The sequence below is a fragment of the Heterodontus francisci genome, chromosome 12, assembly GCF_036365525.1.
Source record: "Heterodontus francisci isolate sHetFra1 chromosome 12, sHetFra1.hap1, whole genome shotgun sequence".
Classification (NCBI taxonomy): Eukaryota; Metazoa; Chordata; class Chondrichthyes; order Heterodontiformes; family Heterodontidae; genus Heterodontus; species Heterodontus francisci.
The window spans coordinates 49,437,329-49,458,747 of record NC_090382.1 but is presented as its reverse complement, the minus strand read 5'-3'; the positions used below and the strand labels follow the sequence as shown (position 1 = coordinate 49,458,747).

Here is a 21,419-nt window from a genome sequence, read left to right as displayed (position 1 = left end):
GATCAATTTTGCAGGGCTATGTCCAGTGCCCCAAAGATGCCTGAAACATGCTCAACCACAAATTGTGTCAAATCATTTTTCAGATGCTGATGAAAGCCAACTCAAACAGATGTTAGGCCCTGCAAATGTGAATAAGAGGCCTAATTTAGTACCCATTACAGACATTTGCCAGTGCTAAGTAGAGTAGGCACTGGACCTGCTGCACTTAAAATCAGTCTATGTGCAATCTAACTAGCACACTTTAATGTGCTACCTGATTTGTGCCCAAAACAAATTTATCCACCATTATATTCCAGGGACCAAGTGATAGCACTTACATCTGGGACTGTGGCCTGGAGCTTTATGCTCTTATTGCTGAGATGAAATCAGAAGTTGTGGGTCTCTTGATATTGTCATTGAAAGGAGCTGTAGACAGATCCTGCTCTATATAATGAGTCTGACTGTCCTTTGTAACGCTCGTGAGTAGGGCCGTTGATACATTGTGGTTGAATAAATCAAATTTAATTTTTATTATGTGGGATTTAAAAGTGTTTCAGAGATCACATTCTGCAATTTCACCTTTTTACAATTAAGGCCGTTGATTTAATGCATTTCCCAAAGTACAGAGAAGATGCCGTAAGCTGTAAATAACCATTCTTCAGAAGGCATGATCACTCAGTGTAATGATTTCTCCAACTTAAAGTAGCATTGTCCTACAGCTTACTTTCATCGCAACATTACAGGATTTATTTGATTCTTTCCATTTTGTAGTTAAAAGTCTAGCAATGCTACCCATGCATAAAACAGCTGCTAATATCTCCAGCGTGTTTCAGGAACTAATGATGTAAAATGTTTTCTTTCTGTTGTTAGTTTCTTTGTATCTAACATTTTCTTCTGATTTCCTCTGTTCTCCTCATTCCGCTATCTTCGTCTCAGGCAAAGGTGGATAATGAAATACTTGACTATAGGGATCTGGCTGCTCTTCCAAAAGTTAAAACTATCTATGATGTTCAGCGTCCTGATCTGGTTTCCTATGAGCCATATTTCAAATCCACATCAGAAGACACACTCGAAAGACATAGTTTTGGGGAGGTACTGTGCAACTGGGCAAAGTTAATTTTTACATGGAATGTTCATTCCGCCCAACATTTTGAGTATATGTTTCATTCAAACATTACACAACATTGGGTGTATGACTTGTTTTCGTGGTGTTACCTGTTGTTTGTCTTCAAATGCCACCAGTGGGAAGTAACAGTAGTGTGACTAATTTTTGTCCTTCTGCCACCTCAATGTATTCTTCAGCACCTCTGGCTAAAAAATCTTTTTATATGCAACAGCTTCAAATCTAAAAAAAATCCACTCGTCTTTCTGAATTTGCACATCAGCAATTACATTTTTTTAAAATGATGCATCCATGAAGAGTACTGAATGACACTAAAATTTGAAAGTATATTCCTAATCTGATTTTTATGTTTCATAGCCACTTATATGCTTCAGAGGTTCAATCAGTCGACAGCTGCTGAACACATCTTATTTTCCTTAAGCATGTAATGACTTGTATAGATTGGAAACTACATCTGGAAATAGAAGAAACTTTATACAAGTTAAAACATTTTTATAGGTTTAAACTACATCAAACATTTGAAAAATGTAGTTGGGACATTCCTTGGAGCTGCCACTGTAACTTCACCGGAAACCCTGTTTATAGCGCAGTTACAACAGTGGAGCAGGAACAACTCCGAGGAACTTCCTCGATCTTTTAAATTCCTTATTTGTTCTGTAAAATATGGTCAGGAGGAAAATAACCTTTTTTTAGCCTTGAACTGTAAATTACTCAGTACATTACAAGGCTAGGGCGGCACAGTGGCGCAGTGGTTAGCACCGCCGCCTCACAGCTCCAGCGACCCGGGTTCAATTCTGGGTATTGCCTGTGTGGAGTTTGGAAGTTCTCCCTGCGTGGGTTTCCTCTGGGTGCTCCAGTTTCCTCCCACATGCCAAAGACTTGCAGGTTGATAGGTAAATTGGCCATTATAAATTGCCCCTAATATAGGTAGGTGGTAGGGAAATATAGGGACAGGTGGGGATGTGGTAGGAATATGGGATTAGTGTAGGATTAGTTTAAATGGGTGGTTGATGGTTGGCACAGATTCGGTGGGCCGAAGGGCTGTATCTCCAAATCTAAAAAAATCTAAAATAGTGGGGTCATAACAATTAGTAGACTAAACTCCATTAAAGTAAATTCCTGTAAGTAAATATTTCTTAAGAGAATGGTAATTTTTAATCTGTATCCATTTCATTCACTCCTGGTAACTGAATAGTTTTAGTTATTTACTCCTGTTTGCTGAATTCCTCCCACGATTACACACCTTATTTTTCTGTGACTTGAACAATCTACTAAGCCACAGCAAGTTAAAAGGAATAACTATATATCTAATCCTACACATTCAAACTATTTTATGACAGAGGGTTATCTGTGAACTCATGATAAGTGAATAAATTGTGTAAAAATAAGTTAGGTACTTAACAGACATTGACTATTGGAGTGGAGGAGAAACTCAATTAGTAATCTATCACCTTACACTCTGCTATGTAATTTGTCCTTGATTAAGGTAATGTGTGTGACATACTTGGCATATATTTGTACTAAGTGCCATCTTTTATTTTTCTGCTGCTGTAGTCACTTGGGATGTTATCACCATACTCACAGGTAATTCCAGCTCTTTTGTTTTTGTAACTCAGTAGATCTTTTAGTAAGAAGCAATGTATTTAGGGGCTTGTGCCCTGGTTTTGGGGCAGGGTGGTGGTTCAATATTATTCAAATTTTCCTGTTAAATGGATGCTGATGTCAGCAAATTCTTAGCAAATTATTTATGACTGAGTTCTGCAGAAAATATTCATTAGCAAGGGATACTCTATGCTTCAGATTATCCGTTTAAAACTAGGAATGAGGTTTCTACTTTCTTCAGATGAAACTTTACTTCCACCCCCTGCACAGTTCCTACAAATCTGGATTCTGTCAAAACACTGACTAGGTGCTCCAAGACACTGGGGGGACTTTCAACCTCTGGCTGCCCGATTCTTGCTTTAAAAATGGCTGATGGGCAGAGGGAAATCTGATGGGGGCCACATGCATCCATTTGCTTGCCTGTTTCAATTTTCAAGCAGTCCCTTAAATGGACACCCAGCTATGCAGGTTGTAGGACCACAATTGCACAAAAATGCAAAGTGCCACTTTTTCCAGTTGTTGAAAGGTCTAACCGGTGATTAAAGGCACCTCAGTGTCACATTAGTTTTGGGACTGAACCAAAAACGATCTCCCTGCCCTGACACAACATTGGCACTTTGAGACACCACTTTACCCACAGGCATAGAAATTGGCATATCGGATAGCCTCAATACAATTTGATGTGCACAACGATTGGATCCCAGGGAAGAAAATTACATGCCAGTTGATCCATTCCAGGCTCTGGCACAGAACCCGCTGAAAAATGGCTCCTTGCAGACTTTTGAGGCACTATTAACAGAGTGTTTTGTATCCACCAGTTAAAATTATTAATTCATCTCTTGGCAAATCCACATCAAAGCATTTAAGTATAAATCTAAGATGTTAAAATTTAGATCACTCCAGATTATGCTTTGAGGCTTAGCTGGCAATAAATATGTGTGCAAGCAATAGGTTTGGCTGAATTAAGAGTCTGATTTCCTAATGCAGCAGTTGCTAGCACTTTGGGGAGCTCTTAATTTGCAGCAGTGGGCTTTGTAAAATGTCTGCATCTCACGCCAAATACGTTCCACCAAGAGACAGCTTTGACTGAATTAATGCCCAGTTAAAGCAAAAACAGCACCAAACATCTTAACAATATGCATCAGGTCTACAGCTTGGTTTCCATGAAATATTTCAGTTAGTAATTATATTAGTATACAAAGAATACGCATGTGCCATCAATGCTCCATTAAACATTGGCAACTCAATTTTTTCTTCAAATACTAAAGAATTAAAGATAGCATTTTACTTGTCAGAAAAGGTTTTTCAGCTGAACCATTCTCCAAAATTGTTTAAGATTCAAACAGGATTCACTAAATGCCATATAACCACATTTTGGATAAATTTAAAATTATGATTTTATTTCACAAAGGAATTAAACACCGATACTAATTTCCAGTGTGCAGTCAGCTTCGGGTACAGTTTTTCAGATGGAAAATTAGCTCAGAACTCCAGGAATCATCCCAACACCTGGCAGATTTTCAATCATTTTCCCAATGATGATGAGCTTTTAGCCTGGAATCACACAAAATTTAAGCAGCAAAACACCACCAGCGGAGGATTCCTGCTGTGACTTGTAGCCTAGGGAAATCTGGCTGTCAGTTTGAAATATTACGTCACATATCATGAGACAGATTGAAGCAGTAATATTCTGCTGGTACGTTTCGAGAGCTTGTTTGATAAATAGATGTTTTCTTATGTTAACAAAATGAATTGTGGAACCCTAAGGCTGCAACTATATTTCCAATCTTTGCACAAGGATTTAATCACCCTTTCCTTCCAAACAACTTATATATTTTACTTAATATTTTTACTTAATTAGGAAAATTAAACTGTATGATTATAATCCATAAAAGAAAAGTTTACCATCATTCTTGTTTTCTGAGTAAATATATGTTTGCCTTTTAATTTGCAATAAAAGTAGTAATGTAGTCAATACTGCAAAATATATCTGAAATGAGTGCAAATTATGTTTAATTATATCAGAATTTTAGGAGAATATTCTGCACTGCAACAAGATGGCTAGGATACTTGCTCTTTGCAGTATATTAAATACTGTATTGATCTCTAGCGCCCAAGGCAGGAGGGCCATGAGTCATGGTCGGCCCCAACCCTGGCATTAAAGTCCCCCAGCAGGAATAGGTGTTCGGTGTTGGGGATGCTGCTAATGATGTTATGGAGTTGTTCATAGAACTGGTCTTTAGCTTCAGGTGCGGAGCAGAGTGTTGGAGCATAGATGCTGAGTAAGTGTACTGGACCAGAGGTGGTGAGCAGTCGGATGGACAGTATGCGTTCCGAGCCATTTGAGGGAGGCTCTATCATGCTGAGCAAGGAGTTTCTGATGGCGAAGCCCACTCCATGCTGTCTTGGTTCTTCAGGATCCCTGCCCTGCCAGAAGAAGGTGTAGTCTTGCTCTGCTAGAGAGCCACTCGCGGGGAGGCGAGTCTCCTGAAGTGCTGCAATGTCCACATTGAATCTACTGAGCTCGTTGTTAATGATGGCGGTCTTCCGAGAATCGTTGATTTGTGTAAGGTCTTCCGACAGGCCAGGACACATAGTTCTGACGTTCCAGCTTGCAAAGCGAAGGGCTGGTACCTTCTTTCCTTTTTTCATGTTGTTTGGTGCGGTGTATCCTGCCTTGGGCGCTATGGCGTTGGAAGGATGAATGAGAACGGGCAGAGACTGCTTGAGTTGTGTACCTATCATAACCTCTGCATCACCAACTCGTTCTTTCACACTAAACCCTGTCACCAGGTTTCATGGAGGCACCCAAGATCACGTCGTTGGCACCAGCTAGACCTCATTGTCACAAGGCGAGCCGCCTTAAACAGTGTTCAAATCACACGCAGCTTCCACAGTGCGGACTGCGACACCGACCACTCCCTGGTGTGCAGCAAGGTTAGACTCAGACCAAAGAAGTTGCATCATTCCAAGCAGAAGGGCCACCCGCGCATCAACACGAGCAGAATTTCTCACCCACAGCTGTTACAAAAATTTCTAAATTCACTTGTAACAGCCCTTCAAAACACTCCCACAGGGGATGCTGAGACCAAGTGGGCCCACATCAGAGACGCCATCTATGAGTCAGCTTTGACCACCTACGGCAAAAGTGCGAAGAGAAATGCAGACTGGTTTCAATCTCATAATGAAGAGCTGGAACCTGTCATAGCCGCTAAGCGCATTGCACTTTTGAACTACAAGAAAGCCCCCAGCGATTTAACATCCGCAGCACTTAAAGCAGCCAGAAGTACTGCACAAAGAACAGCTAGGCGTTGCGCAAACGACTACTGGCAACACCTATGCAGTCATATTCAGCTGGCCTCAGACACCGGAAACATCAGAGGAATGTATGATGGCATGAAGAGAGCTCTTGGGCCAACCATCAAGAAGATCACCCCCCTCAAATCTAAATCGGGGGACATAATCACTGACCAACGCAAACAGATGGACCGCTGGGTTGAGCACTACCTAGAACTGTACTCCAGGGAGAATGCTGTCACTGAGACTGCCCTCAATGCAGCCCAGCCTCTACCAGTCATGGATGAGCTGGACATACAGCCAACCAAATCGGAACTCAGTGATGCCATTGATTCCCTAGCCAGCGGAAAAGCCCCTGGGAAGGACAGCATTACCCCTGAAATAATCAAGAGTGCCAAGCCTGCTATACTCTCAGCACTACATGAACTGCTATGCCTGTGCTGGGACGAGGGAGCAGTACCCCAGGACATGCGCGATGCCAACATCATCACCCTCTATAAAAACAAAGGTGACCGCGGTGACTGCAACAACTACCGTGGAATCTCCCTGCTCAGCATAGTGGGGAAAGTCTTTGCTCGAGTCGCTCTGAACAGGCTCCAGAAGCTGGCCGAGCGCGTCTACCCTGAGGCACAGTGTGGCTTTCGTGCAGAGAGATCGACTATTGACATGCTGTTCTCCCTTCGTCAGATACAGGAGAAATGCCGTGAACAACAGATGCCCCTCTACATTGCTTTCATTGATCTCACCAAAGCCTTTGACCTCGTCAGCAGACGTGGTCTCTTCAGACTACTAGAAAAGATCGGATGTCCACCAAAGCTACTAAGTGTCATCACCTCATTCCATGACAATATGAAAGGCACAATTCAACATGGTGGCTCCTCATCAGAGCCCTTTCCTATCCTGAGTGGTGTGAAACAGGGCTGTGTTCTCGCACCCACACTTTTTGGGATTTTCTTCTCCCTGCTGCTTTCACATGCGTTCAAATCCTCTGAAGAAGGAATTTTCCTCCACACAAGATCAGGGGGCAGGTTGTTCAACCTTGCCCGTCTAAGAGCGAAGTCCAAAGTACGGAAAGTCCTCATCAGAGAACTCCTCTTTGCTGACGATGCTGCTTTAACATCTCACACTGAAGAATGCCTGCAGAGTCTCATCGACAGGTTTGCGTCTGCCTGCAATGAATTTGGCCTAACCATCAGCCTCAAGAAAACGAACATCATGGGGCAGGATGTCAGAAATGCTCCATCCATCAATATTGGCGACCACGCTCTGGAAGTGGTTCAAGAGTTCACCTACCTAGGCTCAACTATCACCAGTAACCTGTCTCTAGATGCAGAAATCAACAAGCGCATGGGTAAGGCTTCCACTGCTATGTCCAGACTGGCCAAGAGAGTGTGGGAAAATGGCGCACTGACACGGAACACAAAAGTCCGAGTGTATCAGGCCTGTGTCCTCAGTACCTTGCTCTACGGCAGCGAGGCCTGGACAACGTATGCCAGCCAAGAGCGACGTCTCAATTCATTCCATCTTCGCTGCCTTCGGAGAATACTTGGCATCAGGTGGCAGGACTATATCTCCAACACAGAAGTCCTTGAAGCGGCCAACACCCCCAGCTTATACACACTACTGAGTCAGCGGCGCTTGAGATGGCTTGGCCATGTGAGCCGCATGGAAGATGGCAGGATCCCCAAAGACACATTGTACAGCGAGCTCGCCACTGGTATCAGACCCACCGGCCGTCCATGTCTCCGTTATAAAGACGTCTGCAAACGCGACATGAAATCGTGTGACATTGATCACAAGTCGTGGGAGTCAGTTGCCAGCATTCGCCAGAGCTGGCGGGCAGCCATAAAGACAGGGCTAAATTGTGGCGAGTCGAAGAGACTTAGTAGTTGGCAGGAAAAAAGACAGAGGCGCAAGGGGAGAGCCAACTGTGCAACAGCCCCGACAAACAAATTTCTCTGCAGCACCTGTGGAAGAGCCTGTCACTCCAGAATTGGCCTTTATAGCCACTCCAGGCGCTGCTTCACAAACCACTGACCACCTCCAGGCGCATATCCATTGTCTCTCGAGATAAGGAGGCCCAAAAGAAAAGAAATTGATCTCTGATCTAACAGAAAGTAATAAATATTTGTAGAAGGTCAAGATGGACACTCTAATTAGATTCCAAACCAAGAACTGGTGTAATTCATTCCTCATTAACAGACTGACTACATTAGATACAATCGATGTATCTCTTATAGTGCCAGTATTATGTATTCTATGATTTAGTGTATTTTTTTCTCTGTAAAACAGATTTTTTGCCTTTTTTGCTTTCACTGCACCACGTAGCATTTCTTGGCTAAGTGGCTGGATAGGTCGCCCTCACCAGAACCTCTGCTAATGTAACTAACTGGCTGTGGGGAGGTGCATGAGATTTAACCATGCCTTCAGTTTTTCCCTCTTCCTGTGAAGAGGTTTCTCACCTTTGCTTGGTGACTCCTTTGGGCTGCCTAGCCAATCCAATGAATTCATGAATCACAGATGGACACCCTCATCTTATCACTCCACATGCTTCTGTTGCATAGGGGCTGTACCACCGCATACATTACAAGTTCAAATACAATACTGCGATGCAGCCAAATCTTTAAACTACAGAACTTGAGCTCCTTAGAAACTATGACAACATATCTGCTGAGACTAGGAAATCTTTGTTGTAACAAATGATTTGCAATAATGCATCTGCTATAATGAGGCTGTATTGCAAAATATTTTTCCTGCAAACTATGTTGCTTTAAACATCAGAGCAGGGTGTGAGACTCAGCAAAGATTGCAGAATGTTTCTTTTGTGTCAGAGTTTTTAAAATCAGAAATTGCCAGCATGACAAGACTTACCAAGGATGGTATAGTATGTTATACATCAATCTATTTAGCTCAGCCACCTCTACAGTTTAACATAGATAATGAGCAGTACTGTGATCTACAATGAAAATGTTTCAAATAGGTGATTTTACTTTTCTCTTGCTCAACTTTGATAAATTTTACAGATGACAGGCTCTGCATCAAATAGCAACCACACCACCAAATTAATGTCCCATGATCTGCTCAGTGTGCCTTACTTAAATGCCACATAATCAGGGGCCAAATGTATTTCTGAATATCTTTTTCTACCATTCCTTGTGGAATTCAACATCCATTTCCTTAATAGTTGTGTTTATTTTCATCAGAAGTACTTAACTGCTAACTAGATACTGAAGGATCAAATCACATTCACATCATGCTAAAGATGTTCCTGCTGTCTTGTGGTAGGATATGTATGATGGGATTGATTTAAGACAGAGGAGATCTTCCAGTCCTGGCTACATTGACTCTCCCACATACAGTCGACAGGGGATGTCTCCCACAATGCCTCGATCACCTCAACATTATCACAGACCAGGTAATGAATGTTCTTGCACCAGAAGGTTTACCTAGTGAATTGCTTTTTGGGTGTAACAATCTGGAGTAATATTCAAGTGTTTGTTAAAGGAAATAAAACTCAACAAAAGGAACTGTTGTGTGTTAATACAACTTGAACTGTACAGTGCAATGTCACTTAACTGAACAGTGAGAGACTGGGGTCTATCCAGATATATACACATGTAGCAATAGTGTTTAAGCATCTCATAAGACATGATATGAGAAGCACTTAATTTTGGCCTTACAAGAAAGAAATACTTGAAATATATAGAACAGAACAAACAGAAATATTGGTTAACATTTTGATGGTCAATTATGTAGACAGACAATTAATATTTGTGTTGCCTGAATTTTGTATTCAGATAAGTGAACAAATTGGTAGTGTTAAATTTAAATATATGACATTGCACTATAGTTTAAAAAGGCACTCAAAGATGAATAATTTTCTGCAAAACTTTGTGCATAAAAAGTGAATTGTGCCATCTTCTAACTGTCCTCAAATAGAAGAAAGTAACTGCACTGAAAAATATTCAAAGGAGAAGCAACTGTTATTTCATTTCATAAAACCTCTAGGTTTCCATTTTTTTTGTTTGCAAGCAAGAAAATAAACAATTAACAGTCAGGCATGTTATGTCATCATTGTTGACTATGTTTGTCCCCATGCCAGTTTCAGTGAGCTTGTGCAGTAGGTGGTACCATTTAGATACTGCCACAACTGGAAACTGTTTGCATAGTTTCTTGCTTTGTTAGGCTCAGGTATTCATTTAAAATGGTGGTGGAGGTAACATTAGAGTTTTAATGTCACGTCCACCTACAATTCTGCATACTAACTCATGATTGAACATAGGAAAAGCAATTATTAACTGAATTAGGACTTAAATATGCTAATAAATGAGCATTTGCATTTGCAGTTTATTTCCTCCTAGGCAGGGGATCACCAACAAAAAGTAAACGTATTTAAAATGGACATTGAGATGACCCCAATGGCTCGGCAAGTTAATTTAGTAAATAGCTGCGCCATAATCCAAGGTCCCAAGTCAGTCCCGAGTCTGTGCAGTAATAACTGATCTCAGCATTGGTGGATCTTTAATTGGTCTCAATGTTCCTGGGTAAGGGACTGAAAAACCAACCACAAATTCTGCTTAGGATCACTTCCCAGTGGCAATGGGATCAAGTGTGAATGGGTGGGCATCGGGTTGAGGACAGGATATTCAAATATTCGCCAGAGAGACTGACATATTGACCACTTTGATGAGGTACTGAATAGAGCATATGAACAGGGTCTTTGAGCCCCTCAAGTCTTTTCAATTAGATCGCGGCTGATTTGTACCTCAACTCCATTTACTCGCCTTGGTTTTGTATACCTAAAAACCTTACGTAACAAAAATCTAACAATTTAAGTTTCAAATTTTCAATTGAACTAGCCTTCACAGCTTTTTGGGAGAGTGATTGGGAAATAATGAGTGGTCTTCATGGAACTAGTCAGGAAAGCCATCAAATGGAGGTGGTCAAATTGGGGAGGAAAAATTGGACTCTAGCATTGATCCCTGAAAGGAGAGGAATGACAGGCTGAAGAATGATTCCTTTCTATTCAATACACAATTTTTCCATTCTAAATATGGTCAGGGCTCTTTTACTATGGGCTGGATATAATTCTGGTGGCGGGGTGGTCTCAGTGATGGGAAAGAAAGCAGGGGGAGACCCTGCCTCGGCCATTTTCCGGAGCCTTGGCACATTTAATGGCGGACAGGCAATTAATTTCCCGCTGTTGGGGCTGCCATCCCCTTTAAGGATGGTTGCCCACCTCTAGGAGCTACTAGCCAATCAGAGGGCCAGCAGCTCCTCTGTCCAGCAGAGCCACCGGCAGCAGTGGCCACTGCTGGGAATGCAGATGGCAGTGATTGATGCTGACCACCACACAAGTGGGGTCGGGGCTCACTAGGGACAATCAGGCAGGCAGGCCCTGGCAATCGGGGGCATTGCAGGGGGGACGGGGGGCAAGGCGAGTGTTGGTAAAGGTGGTTGCGCTGAAGGGATGACCATTGCCGCTGGGGGCTGCCCCACGCCTGAGTCCACTAGGAAGCCGCCAGGTTTCATCTGGCGGTGTCTCCATATGGCAGCAAGTCCCTACAAAGTTGTCTAAATGCCAGTGGAGGCGGATGGCGGCCCTTAATGTGTCAATTAAGTGGCTCAATTGGCGTCCCAGCAGACTTCCTAACCGCCATGGTGCCCACCACAGACCAAATTGCATGGGGGCAGGACAATGTCGGACATGCGTCTGACATCACCCCACACCATTTATCTGCACCCCCACCCTGCCTCTGCCTCTGCCTCCCACCAGCACAGGCTCCTGGAAATTCCACCTCATGTTTCATCAATAGCAAGCTTTAAGCCACTTTCTACTGGCACTTACTATGGTCAGGTTCATGGAGCCCTGTGTCCATGAACTTGTTCCCAGCATCTACATTGCTAAAGCTGATTTGTATCTCAGCAGACCATGAAAAATTGGTTCATAATTCTACCACCAATATAAGGCAGCCAGATGTAGTAATGGAAACACCAAGTTTATTGATACGTTTATCCTGAAAGCCAACTTCAGCAAGCTTCAGTATAAAAACAGCTTTAGTTGTATAGCACATGCTTAATGTGAGCCTTTCCCACTTCACCATTACATTCATCTGGAATACCAGACATAGTTGTGGAGCAAAGCATTTAGTAAACCATAAGAAGAGCAGATATTTCACTAGATACAGAACAGCAGAATTGTGCATTCAGTCATCTTCATACACCAAGACAGGCATCACCTCACCTGCATCACATTCTGTTTCATAAATGAGGTTGAAAATTGTACCTCTATAAATAAATACAACTACAAGCAGATGCATGATACATCGAGCGTACAGTACAGAAACTAGCCATTCGGCCTAACTAGTCTATACTGGCATTTATGTTCCACATAAGCTTTCTCCCACCCCTTTTCATCTAACCCAATCAGCAAATCCTGCTATTCCTTTCTCCCTTATGTGCTTATCAAGCTTCCCTTAAATGTATCAGTGCTATTTGCCTCAACTACTCCTTGTGTTAGCATGTTCCATATTCTTGTCACTCTTGGATGAAGAATTTTCTTCTGAATTCTCCACTGGATTTATTAGTGATTATCTCATGTTCATTACCTCTAGTTTTGGACTCCCCCACAAATGGAAATATTTTCTCTATATCTACCCTATCAAACACTTTCATGATCTTAAAGATCTCTATCTTTCTCAGAAAAGAGTCTCAGCCTGTTCACCCTTTCCTGATAAGCATGTCCTCTCAGTTCTGGTATCATACTCGTGAATCTTTATTGCACCTTCTCCAATGCCTCTATATCCTTTTTACAATATAGAGACCAAAACTATGCACAGTACTTGAAGTATGGTCTAAACAAGATTCGATACAAGTTGAGCATAACTTCTCTCCTTTTTAATTCTATCCCTCCAGAAATGAACCCCAATGCTTGTTTTTTTTTAATGGCCTTAATAAGGTTGTTACTTTTAGTGATCTGTGTATCTGGATGTCCTGGTTTTATTTCAATAGTTCAACCCGGGTTCGATTCTGGGTACTGCCTGTGCGGAGTTTGCAAGTTCTCCCTGTGTCTGCGTGGGTTTCCTCCGGGTGCTCCGGTTTCCTCCCACATGCCAAAGACTTGCAGGTTGATAGGTTAATTGGCCATTATAAATTGCCCCAAGTATAGGTAGGTGGTAGGGAAATACAGGGACAGGTGGGGATGTGATAGGAATATGGGATTAGTGTAGGATTAGTATAAATGGGTGGTTGATGGTCGGCACAGACTCGGTGGGCCGAAGGGCCTGTTTCAGTGCTGTATCTCTAAACTAAACTAAACTAAACCACTTGTAAAGTCCCTGATTATTGCAATGTGGCAATTTCCTTATCCCCATTACAATTCCCTAATTCCTTCATTGTAACATCTTAGTCACACAGGTTATGCGTTCTTAGCTATGGCTTAACTGATACTCGCCCACATTTTCTACTTTGACTCAAAGTGGAAACGCCATAAGATTTTACAAGTATAAACATGACATGATGCAGTAATTGTGAAGAGCAGCCTTCCAGGGCAATTTAGATATTGAGATAATTTGAAGTTCTGCCTGATTACTGTTAGTGATTTGTTGTTTTTATGCAGAACTTAACCTCAGATGATTAAACAGGTGGGGAAAGGTCATAAAAGAAGGAAAAAGGTTTGCATTTATAGCACTTTTCATGACCACCGGACTTCTCAAAACGCTTTACAGCAATGAAATACTTTTGAATGTAGTCAATGTTGTAATGTAGGTATACATAGTTTGCCTTCTGATGATCATCATATTCATACATAGCTACACACAGCTATTTTTGATATAACTAATCATAAACAAATAAAACACACCAGTCCTCTTAAGAGTTTCTTTAACTTGAAAAACAGCAATTTGCAAGGTATTGTATGTTAGAAATGGAGCATTGTGGTGATTTATCTACTTCTGATTGTGATTATGAGGCACAGGAAAAACATCAAACTGGAATCCTGCAGAAATTGTTTATATTTTCATTCTTTTTCTTGTATCCATATTTGATCTATAATTTATAGCAATCCACATGGATGTGGAAGTAGAGTTAGCATTAACGGGTGGCACAGAGGCGCAGTGGTTAGCACCGCAGCCTCACAGCTCCAGGGACCCGGGTTCAATTCTGGGTACTGCCTGTGCGGAGTTTGCAAGTTCTCCCTGTGACCGCGTGGGTTTTTGCCGGGTGCTCCAGTTTCCTCCCACAGCCAAAGACTTGCAGGTTGATAGGCAAATTGGCCATTGTAAATTGCCCCTAGTATAGGTAGGTGGTAGGGAATGTGGGATTACTGTAGGGTTAGTATAAATGGGTGGTTGTTGGTCAGCACAGACTTGGTGGGCCGAAGGGCCTGTTTCAGTGCTGTATCTCTAAATAAATAAATAAAAACCCTGGTTAATCCAGAGCAGTTAGCTACTAACCCATGAAAATACAAAAGGAATTTGTTGTTATGGTATTAATCAACATGCCTTAATATTTTGAAATGTTGCATTTTCTTGTATGTGAGTATTTATTTTCTTTCCAGGCCATATGCCCTTTTCATGTATAAAATTTATAAGTGACATTATTTCCTTCACAAAACTACAAAGACTTGCTGGTTGATAGGTTAATTGGCCATTATAAATTGCTCCGAGTATAGGTAGGTGGTAGGGAAATATAGGGACAGGTGGGGATGTGGTAGGAATATGGAATTAGTATAGGATTAGTATAAATGGGTAGTTGATGGTCGGCACAGACTCGGTGGGCCGAAGGGCCTGTTTCAGTGCTGTATCTCTGAACTGAACTGAACTGAACTACATGTCAATTTACAGGGTCCTGAAATGGCAACAGTGGAGCACATTATCACTTTCACAATAATGAGAGTTTTGTTGCTGCTATTTTATCTCTTGCCTAACCTACAAATTTGGCCCTCTATTTTACAGATGTAAAATAGTTTGGTTTTGACTAGCAGAACTCCTGGCCATGCTGCATCAATCCATTGCAGTCTTTTGAAGTGCCTGTTACTGATTTCAGTAAAAATACTAGTGAGTCAGGCATGTTTTAGCAGCACTGGAAGGATTTCTAACATTAGTTAAATGTTTAGCTTAACATGTTGAATTACATTTATTGAGCTTAGCTGGTGGGAGTATAAATAAAGAAATTACACTTTTAATGTATTTTTATCTTCAGATCTGTGAGGTTCGATTATGTGTTTACCAGAGAAAACTCTTTTTTTACAGTCTCTGGTCTACTTTTTTTTGGATGGTATTTTGTTTATATTCAAGTTCTTAGTGTTGTTCTTAATGTTTGTGCAGTTAAGTCATGGAATTCTCATAACAATTCATCTTAATATCTCACCACAATGGCACGTCAGTATTTATTAACACATCCTAAAGAGGCAAAGCAACCCAATTTGTTTCTCCAGGTCACATGGAACTGCTGAAGATATCATGCTTCTAAAGGCCACTGCCTAAACTATGAACCATTAATCTTTGTAACAACAGAGCTAATGAAACCCACAAAACCTCATATCACAATATCAATCAATATCAATCGATACATTTATCATGGTTGCAAAATCATTCTCAACCTTTTCTTTAGGAACACCAATCATCTGACTTACTACATAACTAAAGCTTTGCTGGACTGTAGGGATATGGTTGTTTAAGCTATAATTGATGTACTAGCTTACAGCACAAATATACTACAACCTCCAACACTATATAGTGATGTACGAGCTTTATGACTCTAATATACGACAACCTCCAACCCAGTATACTGATGTACTAGTTTACAACATTAATATACTATAACCTCCAACACAGTATACCTATGTACTAGTTAGTGACACTGATTTTCTCTTGGTTCTATCCCAGTCAGTTGATCTCAGCTGGGATTCTTGGAAGTGGTTTCTGCTTCCACATAGCTGTCGGGCAAGAACAGCCCTTCGTGTGCCTTTGAAAGCCCCTGTGGCTGAATAGTCTGCCGACCCTCATTGGCAGTGCACACAAATAATGTACACTGGGAGAGGTACTGGAGGGTAGTTGATATCCATCAAACTATAGATAGAAAATATCAGGCCTTGAAAGGTACAGAGCATTGCAGGAGAAAACAAAGGAAATTAAATATCTGCCAAAGACAGTTTTATATGAAGGATCTGCCCTCTTTTGATCATACTTATTTTGATTTCATTTTCCTGATGTATCTGATTTGAAGTCATCATTTTTCGATTCTATGCTGGTCAAACTCCAGGTTTTTTTGTAATGTCATCACACTGCATACTGGAGATCAGAAGCAACATGCATTATATTTATTGAGTCCAATTCTGCTCTTGTCATTACTGAACAGGATGAATGGCGAGCTTTGTTTCCCATGAAATAAAAAGTAACTTCAAAAAATCTTTTACAAACAACAAATATTCTTTGGACAGCTTGGGAACATTTAAATAAACTTTGGCTATGAAAATATTGCAGAAAATTTAGATAGTTCTTTTCAGGAATTAAATTACAAGACATGAAATGTGAAGAAAACAAAATATTACCGAATCATTAAATATTTAAACTCATTCTAAAAGAAAACAAAATCTGAGTAAAATATTAACTCTTTGAATTAACTTTTGTCACTCCAAGAATAATTTTGCTAAATAGAAAGTTTATTTTTTAATTTTTTTATTTATATTAAATATTAAAATTAAGTAATGTACATTTGGCATTTATTATTATTGGAGTTACATTTGTCTTACTTAGAGTAAAAATTATATGTAATTATAAAGAAATCATTGCATGACAATTCTATTATATTTTTCTTCAAATATAATCTGAAAAATGGTAGAGATGCTAGATTTCTTGACTGAAAGAAAAGTTGCTATTACCTGTCCAGGGAGACTTCAGACCAGCAGTCAAAGGTACGCTGTCAAATGTTGCAATACAAATTAGATCATTGTAGTTTCTGGTTGACAAAAAATTGCATTTGAAGTGACAAGATGTAAAAGGCAATTGGAAAATGCATTTCTCTCTTTCTGAAGGCTGATTATGAGAACAGGAACTTATATAAATGAGAATCCTCAATTGCAGCTTTGGTGCTTTACATGGCAAGGTGCAAACAATGTGGCCAGGAGTTTCATTTACCATATTTTCTGGCAAGGAAGTAACAAAGTGGCATCTATTTACACAAAAATCTGATTGGTGTAAGCAGGGTGGGGAGTGGGGGATGCTGGAGTGGGAGTAGGAGTAGGAGTGTGACTCTCCCCCATTGAGTTGCAGCTTCAAAGTTCTGGAATTAGCCAACAAGCTTTGGTATCTTATGATAGATTTCCTGATCTTTTGATATCAAATCAATGCTCTCAAATAAAAGAAAATAGATGAATTTGAATCGACAGTGGTGCCTGTAATTCCCTGGGTGGTAATGTGACTGCCTTGACAGTGCAAACAGAACACATTATGAACTGACAAAAGCAATAGGTGTGACCTCCTTGACAGTGAAAGTTCCTTGCTGGAAAGACATGGTACTCTGAACAGATTAATCATTCATATTTGCTTCAGGGCCTTTGCCTTTGATTTATTTGTTTTTGCTGCTTTCTTTGCAATTCTTTGGAGGCTCTGAAAGTGGCCGGAGTTCACCTTATTATAGCCAGCTAGACATCAAGCCAAGCCCTGCCCAGACACCTACACATTTCCATATACCAGGTAGGCGCTTATGCACTCACCAGCATGGCTTGAATTGCATTAATACAAATAATGGCATTTCTATTTTACATTAAACTAATACTTTCAGATGTAAAATTGCACATAGCATAGAAAAAATTAGATGGATCAGTGGGACATGCAGTTTATTCAGGCACAATGAAACACCACCTTAAACTGTTTTGTTATTCAATTTCACATTTCAAATCAATTACTAAACTTTTGCTTATAAGTAGCGAGCAAGAGAGAAAAAGTGAGAGCTATAGAATTGAATTGCATTCTTTAACCAAACAGTGAAATTCATGGATAAAGAGTACATATTGGAAGACTTGTAAACAGCATATTCCACTGCTATCCGTTTAGTACTTGTCTTTTGCCACAAAGCTCTTAATAGAAGAAAACTGCTTTTATGTATATCTTTTTTTCTGCAAACAGCTGTGTTTCACAAAAGGTTCCCATAGTTTGTTCATTATTTAACCCTTTGAGAACTATGATATTATATTGGAATAAATACATTATCAAGTTTATAACCCAGAGTGAGCTAAGGCAGCAATTTTCACACAACTGGTGGCGACTTGAGTTGAAAATGCTTGAGGTTCAAAAAAGAGCTATAGAGTAAGAGGCTGTCTCTATGCATGCCCTGAATGGCATTCATGGTGGCATGACACATGCTGGGCATCTGACATCTTTTGCATTTCTGTATGCCTCATTCAATATGTCAACATATTTCAAAAGGCAACAAGATGGTGCATTTCATTGGCACTTTAATATAATGCCAGAGCAGCATAAGAACATGGCTTTGAACCAGTAAGTCACAGCTGTCCATTTAGGAAGACAGAGAACAGGAACCAGGCACATCCTGGCAAAATGGGTGGAATTACTGAGCGTGTAGCATGGCCACTGTCAGTCATCTTCCAGAGTAAAAATAGCATTGGTAGCAGTCTGGAAGCATGTCACCATTTCATCCCTTCAGTCAGTGGATAGTGCTCAATCTAGTGAGAGAAGAAAATAGTTTTACAATCAGTCAAAATATTCAGTGATTTGAAAACATATTGTCAAATTGCATACTTTGAAAATGTATATGGAAAGTCAGTATTCAAGGGATTAAATTGATGCACAGCCTGCAGCCTACATTGGGGTAACTTCTTGCTATCTTCCTAATTTTACCTTTACATATATGATAGACAGCCAATAGTGCATGCTTCCACGCTAGGGATGACGTCAATTAATGACCAGACTTGTAAACCATTTCATGTAGGTTGTGTATGCTGAGTCATGTGTGGGATAATTTTCTTATCAAACATTCGGCGTTTTGTTCATGCCATAAAAGTGATAATACTTTGCATTATTTATTTGTTTGTTAGCTTTCTGATGGCTTTCTTTTCAGTGGAAGTTGCTTGTTACCTGATTGCACAGTCAGACATGTATCATTGCTACAATGCAATGCTAAGCTCCAAAGATGATGTCCTCATGCTGCTGCATTCATTGGATTTTCTTGAATTGTTTGTAAGGCCACCTACATGACATACTTCATGTGTGCAGTACATATATGCAATGAATATTATATTCAAATTGCAGTGAAAAACATCTCAAAGTAGAACATAGCCAGTAATATGCATCAACTGATAAAGAACAGACTTCTAATGTTGTTGAAATTTGGCTATCAATACAGTTCAAAAAGGGGTAAACAGTCAACTAAATTGATATTTATATCAGGTTCATTAATGATTTTATCTCATGAAGCCTGAAAGTATAATTAAAACAATGATGACACTGGACCATGATACAATCTTCTGGCAGATTGCTTGTGCGCTGTTAAGATCCTATAGTTAACTGAAGTATGCCTCTCTTGGTCAATGCTATTTCAGTATAATGCACTATTTCAGTATGATTCACTACTTCAATATAACACCTTTTGCGGGTTAAATTGCATTAACAATCACTATCCTTGCTTTCTTTTTTTCTTTAGCAAGTGGAGAAATCTCTAATATCTACAGGAAGCCTCCTATCTATAAGCGACATGGTACTATCTGCTTGACTCTTATACTTAACCTTCTCAATGTTTGCATTTTTTAAAATGTAGAATAGAACTTGCCTTGACTTGTTTCAGTGAAGCCCAGTTAAATCAAAGCTGGTGAGGTAAATTCAAATGTAAAATCTTCTCTGACAAACTGGAATTGTTGTTGAGAGCTTGGTAATACAATAGATTTCAAATAAATTATTTAACAAATCAGTATTCAAATAGTCATTTGATAGTACAGAACTTCAGTATTGCTGAAAACAGAGATATTTTGTTGAAGCTTTTCATCTTGCACTCATCAGGACAATTCACAAGAATACCAAATGTAAGGAAAAGAACAAATTTATTCTGTATGAGAAGAGAGTGCTGATTGGTTGGCAGGTGGACTCTGATTGGTAGAGGCATTGCCATGGAGAATACTTTGACAAAATGTCTCTGTTTTCAGCAATACACAAGTCAGTATTCATTTACCTTGGCTTTTGAGAGTACTGTTCATAAAAAGAAGAAAACCAATTTGTTTATCACACATTATTGCAATAATTCAATTTGTTCCATGCAATGCTTGTTGAATTTCAGTAAATTTCAAATAAAATAGTGGAGAATCGTTTTGACTAACACAGCTTATTAGGCCTGATTTTCACATCGATGTGCTGCTACCAAAACAAATTGCAGGCTTTACCTGTCTCCCTTAGAATTTTTTTCTGTTGACCACCAACATTTGGATCCTGTTCTCTTTATGTTGACCCGAGGCAGAAATTTGGAAGTTTCTTTTCTCCGACTCTTTCCATACACAAGGGTTGACCAACAGAATGACCAATTAAATCTGGCTGTCATCTTTCCAGACAAACCAAATGCTATGTATGCAAGACGACAATTTCTTCCATCATCTCATGTACAAGTATCTACTCAAAATAGCTGATGCAAAATAATAAACCCTGCATTGTTTCAAATTATTAAGGATGTGAGTTTCAATGGCAGGCTCATGAATACACTGATCCCTCTTTGTCCAACCTCTTTTTAGATTGAAAAAATTGCAAAAGACTACATCTTTGTGAATTACTCACCAGAGGTGGCGGGACAGTGGTCTACAGTAGGGAGGGAGCTGCCCTGGGAGTCCTCAACATCGACTCCGGACCCCATGAAGTCTCATGGCATCAGGTCAAACATGGGCAAGGTAACCTCCTACTGATTACCACCTACCGCAGATGCTTCTGTCCATGACAGTATTGGTAGGAGTGACAACCGCACAGTCCTTGTGGAGACGAAATCCCGCCTTCACAGTGGGGATACCGTCCATTGTGTTGTATGGCACTATCACCGTGCTAAATGGGATAGATTTCGAACAGATCTCGCAATGCAAAACTGGGCATCCATGTGGCGCTGTGGGCCATCAGCAGCAGCAGAATTGTACTCAACTACAATCTGTAACCTCATGGCCCGGCATATCCCCCACTCTACCATTACCATCAAGCCAGGAGACCAACCCTGGTTCACTGAAGAGTACAGGAGGGCATGCCAGGAGCAGCACCAGGCATACCTCCAAATGAGGTGTCAACCTGGTGAAGCTACTACCCAGGACTACTTGCATGCCAAACTGCATAAGCAGCATGCAATAGACAGAGCTAAGCGATCCCATAACCATCGGATCAGATCTAAGCTCTGCAGTCCTGCCACATCCACTCGTGAATGGTGGTGGACAATTAAA

At 40.5% G+C, this 21,419-nt stretch overlaps 1 protein-coding gene across 1 annotated transcript in view; it reads left to right on the top strand.

Moving 5' to 3' along the window:
• The window catches only part of ablim3 (actin binding LIM protein family, member 3), a 328,868-nt gene that overhangs the window by 254,398 nt on the left and 53,051 nt on the right, over positions 1-21,419 (top strand). Inside the window, exons 10-12 of the mRNA XM_068043395.1 lie at positions 916-1,071; positions 2,657-2,686; positions 9,287-9,416. Of these exons, the coding sequence (XP_067899496.1) occupies positions 916-1,071; positions 2,657-2,686; positions 9,287-9,416 (316 nt within the window). The remainder of the gene's footprint in view (positions 1-915; positions 1,072-2,656; positions 2,687-9,286; positions 9,417-21,419) is intronic.